This window comes from Pinus tabuliformis, chromosome 9 (genome assembly GCF_031772625.1).
Source record: "Pinus tabuliformis cultivar Carrire ecotype Pingquan chromosome 9, CPIR1, whole genome shotgun sequence".
Classification (NCBI taxonomy): Eukaryota; Viridiplantae; Streptophyta; class Pinopsida; order Pinales; family Pinaceae; genus Pinus; species Pinus tabuliformis.
The window spans coordinates 1,932,716,985-1,932,722,989 of NC_142307.1; the positions used below are offsets into that span (position 1 = coordinate 1,932,716,985).

General features: G+C 33.7%; 1 protein-coding gene across 1 annotated transcript; it reads right to left on the minus strand.

The window, feature by feature from the left end:
• Positions 1 to 323: 323 nt before the first annotated feature.
• LOC149156691 (GDSL esterase/lipase At5g22810-like) lies at positions 324 to 2,626 on the minus strand. The gene is made up of 5 exons (XM_089444839.1): positions 2,374 to 2,626; positions 1,605 to 1,735; positions 1,192 to 1,425; positions 843 to 1,098; positions 324 to 538 (listed from the first exon to the last, which is right to left on the minus strand). Exons 1-5 carry the CDS (start codon positions 2,624 to 2,626, stop codon positions 348 to 350), a joined length of 1,065 nt encoding a protein of 354 aa, XP_089300965.1. The 3' UTR covers positions 324 to 347.
• Positions 2,627 to 6,005: the final 3,379 nt, after the last annotated feature.

A 6,005-nucleotide genomic window follows, 5' to 3' on the forward strand; every position in this document is an offset into this window, starting at 1 on the left:
AACCACATAATTATGTTTGGAAAAAAACAACACCGACAAATATCTGCCTCCAATATAATCAAGCTCTAAATTTTAAGATCTTAAATCTCAAGCTCTAAATTTTAAAATGCTACACCATTGCTTTAAGAAAGTATGGACAGTCTTTAAATGCCCATAATTTTGAAACTGGACTTAGATTTATTATCCGGTTCTAAATCAACAATTTACAAGGAGGGAAAAATATCAATAATATTTGAGGAACCAAAACCCATTCCATAACTTAGTTGGACGTTGGCACAGTAAATATTATTACAGTTTTACGATTCCCTGCAGATTAATGAATAGTGGACGTAACAGACGCAGTGGCGTTAGCTGATAAGCGGAAGAGCTTGTGAAAATATGTTTTGGGCGAGGATCGCGTAAACATGGCTTGTTGGATGGACTGAATCCCAGAACACATATTTGGATGCATCCGGACAGGTTGGAGTTTCCGAGTTGCACATATACGCTGTCTCTATCAAACCCGTTCCACAGCAACCATTCCTAGTTTGTTCAAACCCTGCAACCAGAAACAACACATTACACTGTCAAATTTGGAGAAATTTATAAGTATCCAGGTAGATCGATTCGAAGGATCTATCTGCCGGTCAAACTAGCAAGGAAAGAGATTTAATCCATAACCTCTCACTAAACTAGGTACTTAGCAACCAGAATTAGACTTACTAGACCTGTTAAAAACTTTGATATACATTTTATTTATATAAAATGGAAAAACATATTATGCTAAGACATATTAGAAAAACTTAGTTAACAAAGAAATTAGGTTACGATGAAGGCAAGCGACCCGAGATACAGAATATTACCATATGCACCGGGATGCTGTATGATGTCAAACAACTTGTCATATATGTGAATATAAATCATTGTAAGGCCAGGAAATCTGGGCTTCAGCGCCTCTAATAATAATACAATCTTCTGATTAAAAGAAACAGCGACATCATTATACTCGTCAATGCAGGTGTTACCCATCAAGTTATGCATGGTTATTTGTGAAGGTAAACAGCCAAAAGGAGGCAGGCCAATGACAGCAAGTCTGCGTGCACCCTCGGTGTATATACTCTGTCACACACGCATTTCAACGGTGATTTAATATAAACCCAATAAATGCCTAACATCACCATTTATAATTGCATTGATGAAACTATGGATCACCTGTATAAATTCCGAAAGAGAATGTAACAGAAGATCCTGGAACTGCGTTACACTGTATTCTTCACTTAGAATAGGATTCATATAATAATTAAGAGCAAAGTCATTAGTTCCCATGCTTATCCCAAACAGGCCTCCTGATATTATCTTGCTGGCATTAAAAGCGCCAATCATATTCGCAATCCGGCCTTTATACTGTCTGAAATACTCCACTTGTTGCCCCAAAGTTAGAACATTCTGCACATGTTAAAGTTGAAAATTATAGATCTGGAAATTAAATATCTGAAATGAGTTTGTTTGGTAATTAGTTCAAGAAAAAAGATGCACATGTTAAAGGTGAAAATTATAGATCTGGGAATTAAATTTCTGAAATGAGTTTGTTGGGCAATTAGTTTAAGAAAAAAAGATATACTAACAAGAGAGAGAGAGGTAGAATCATAGTATCCAGCTGCAGCAGAAGCGAAGCTGGCGCCTGTAAGCATTTGTTTTCCTTGGAATTGAGGATCCAGATATGCGGGCAGTAACTCAGGAAGACCTGCTAGACCAGCTGTACACAGTTGAAATGGTTAACCATAGCAGCATTAACAAGTAGGATCAGTTTACATTTCAAAAATATTTAGAACAGCATTATTCTAATGATTTGTTGGTGTATTTCTTAGTAAGTTTGGTAAGGATTATATTTTTATTAGGTTTAATATATAATGTCGATTAAGATGAGAAATTGGATGAGTGATATCATATCAAAGAATGTCCTAACAGAATGTCGATCACTGTTTATTCAAGACGTTCAGAAATCACCTTCTATCCGAGACCAGACCCTTGACCAGACCCGTGAAGAATTGAATGACTGACTTTACTTTAAAAAAATACCTTAACTTAAAAAACACCAAATCAACACCAAATCACTAGATATCCAAAATCCCTGGAAACTTTAAGATAATATATACCAGAAATTATGTTACTTTCCCTTCCTAAGTCCAACATTAAAACGAAAATATCAAGTAGGATCAGTTTACATTTCAAAATATTTAGAACAGCGTCAGTCTAAAGCTTCATTGCTGTAGTGTTGATTTAAGACAATCTGTAATAGAATTTATGTTAGTATCCCTTGGTAAGTCCAACATTAAAACGAAACTATCATATGAATTTAGTCTACAGGCTACTAAGTTGTACTTCGAGTCATACATAATATATCTGTTACTAATTTTCCATTAGTAAATCGACCAGTAGGTTTACGATCCGCAAGATCTCTCCCATATGGAGGAAAGTTGGCTTTGAAAATTGTTGCAAGTCCATCATTGTTGCCAGGATCTACAGTGGAATCTCCAAATATGTAGGCAGCTGACACTATAGGTTTTCTGGGGCTAGTCTGTGCTGCGTTCAGAGGCAATAATGCCAGCAGACACGTTACAATACCAATTTTGGCAAACCGTTCCATTATTTCTATTGCTTCCGAAATGCTCAACAGAATAGCTCAGAAGAAACTGCTTAAATCATGATTTCGGGACCAATTGGTGATGCATAATCTGTCCAAGTAGAGAACTCTGAGTCACGTTGAAACGTGTTATATGAACATGTTAAAATTTCATAGTTGGTATGAGTGTCCGTAGTGCCAGGTTGGTTTATTAAGTGTTAAAATTTCATAGCTGGTCTGAGTGTCGGTAGTGCCAGGTTGGTTTATTAAGTGTGGCAGTTTAGTCAATTTAGAGGTTCCAATTTACAACTTTTTATTAAATTCTTATTAGGTTCAATCCTTTTGATATTATGTTCGCTGTGTACACGCTTGTTGCGCAGTCTCTGTATAAGCTTGTTTCAGTCTTTTCCTATAACGGATTCCAACCTTGCTAGTTGTTATCAATATTATTTAAACCCTTTTCATCTTAATAGAATCCCAACATGGTATCCTTAAATTTATTGACAGAAGATACAAATTGATCGATGCCTTCGGGTTCAGTGAGACGTGGCCACTACATATCCACATATTTTTTTTGGTTGGCAAAAACAAAACATCCTACACATCCACAAATTGTTACAATCGTAATGTTACAGTCAACCTCATGGAAATGCAAAAGTTTAATGGTTCTTCTATCTCAAATCCAATGTCAGGCTCATTCCTAAAGCATAGCCGGAATATTTTTGCGCCGAATTCCTTGGGTGCTCACTTTAAATGGAACAGGGATGAATCGATTGATAATTAACATTAAAAAAATAATAATTATAAAAATTATTTTAATATTATTTATAAATAAAATATTGTAGTGTTAATTTTAGTTTTTTATAAAAAATTTAATTTGTGTTAATTTGTGAATAGATGATATATAATTTAATTGTTAATCTATATATAAAGATGAATTGTTTATATATATATAGAAAATTAAAATAATAATAATTTATGGGGTATAGAATATATAATGATTGGGTGTATTGTTAAAGCACTTTTTAATATGAAGGTCTCTAATTCAAAACTCATCACGAAAAAATTAGTGATGTTAAGGGTTGGTGTGGCCTAGGCCAGGTGTGGTGATTTTGACGGCTTAGATGTCCCTAAGTCCAGGTTTCTCAAGCCAAAGATTAAATGGGTAGTCATCTGTGTACTCACACAACTTAACAAACAAAAAAAATTAAAATAATAATAATTAAAAAAAAGAAAAACAATTTTATTAAACATGGAGGTACTTTTTAAAGTTTAATATAATTAAAATGTATACTTCCAAATACAAAATTGGAATAAGAAATATAATATTTCAATTTTCACCTTAATAAAACACACACACACACATATATATGTTAAGTTTGAGGTTAAGTATCTCTAGCATAGTATTCAAAACCATAATAACTTACTGGATCGGTTCACACACACACACACATATGTGTGTGTGTGTGTGTGTTAAGTTTGAGGTTAAGTATCTCTAGCATAGTATTCAAAACCAGAATAATTTACCGGATCGGTTCACTTATCAAATCAGTGAAAATTTGATTGCTCAGATCTCAATGAACGAATCTTTATAAAAAATACATAAACTAATTATTTTTTAATGAAAAACTATTTTTAAGATTTAACACCATCATTCCAAACCAATACAAACAAAATATACAAAGTTTTCTCATCTATATACCATGTAAAGGTGAATATATCAAAATGACACCGAGTGCAATACATATCAACAACAAAAGACATAATTAACGAGGCTGTAAATGACCTCTAGAATCCAAAAAAATACTACAAGTTATGGGGCCAGTGGCCTACAACAAGTCTATGTATCAGTGGCCAACATGATCACTCCTCATCATGATCAAATGCATCACAACTACTAGACATGCGATCATCAACCTAAGATACATAAACATCATCTGGCTCATAGCCTAAGGACTCCTCAGAGTCCTCTGCAACCTCAGTAGTAGTATCAGCAACAAAACTAGACATCAAAACTACAAAACATTTCTCAACATAATCACTCATGAAACTCATCATTGATTCAACACTACTAGAAATGGGATCATCAACAAGAGCTACATAAACATCATCTAGCTCAAAATATTCAGGCTTGGATTGCTCAACCTTATATATGGTATAAATTGAAAAAGTTTAACATGTCTAACCAATGATTTTGTTTTGAGTGAAGGGTTCATCTCCTCAACCTTATAATATGGTAGAAAAATCTTAGCATGCCTAACCAATTGTTTTCCTTTTAGTGAAGGGTACATTTTTGTTGAGGCCATGGTAGAGGATTTCAACAAGAAATACCACCAACATCAACAAAGTTCAACAATCAATGCCACCAACATCAAGGTACTTAAATGACTTCATGATCTTGATCAAATGCCAATCTCATACCCTAATGCATGACATAATCAATTGGAAACATTTTGATCTCCTAAATCTTGAAATCATGAAAACCATTAAGTCTTTCGAATTTTGAGTGATATCTAAAAATGTAGTTTCTCCATATGAAATCCAATAAGGTTGAAACCAATCCCAAACATCCTTAGTCATTCCATGGTAATGCTAAAAATTTAAGTAAAATGACGAAAATGAAAGATAAATGAAATGTCACTTTCACTTTAAGAATTTAACATTACCATTGATTGCCAACATTGCTAGGGTTGATATGTGTGAGGAAAATGAGAGGTGATACATCCTTTTAAAGGTTTGGAGGGGTTGTTTTTGGATGTAAATAGCCACTAGTTTCTCTCAAAACTACTCAGAAAAGCCAAAAACACAACTCATATGGGGTTTGCAGCCAAGCTAGTAATGAACCAAGCAGTTTATGATGGAATCAACTTGTTTATGGGAAAACCGACTAGTTCTATCATAAACTAATTGGTTTATGGCAGGTTAATGGAAAACCTTAGCCCGCAAATTAGCCCAACCAAGTTTTTCAATCAGTTCATCCCCGTTAGCTAATGAACTAGTCGATTTGATCGATTTCTGGTTCAAACCAACTGGTTTTGAATACTATGATCTCTAGAGGGTAGTGGATAAAGATAAAGAATTTTATAACCTATAACCTCAAAAATAAAGAGAATGCATCTTGTTTTATCATTTTCATAAAAGCATGTCATGTTAGAGTTATAACTCCTATTTGTCTTAAGTGTGATGCTTTTTAATTAAAGGAGTTCATTCCTAGTCTTTAAGAAGTTGTTAGATCTAATTAGGTTGATAGATATTCTCCATTTACTAGATCCCTATATCGGTGTGAGGTTGAGAGATTTTATAAACTAGCTTATTGTATGATCAAGTAATTTCTCTATCTTGAGAAAACATTCGGGTATTTATATTGTAACAATATTTGATTAATACAAGTGTACTTAAGAAA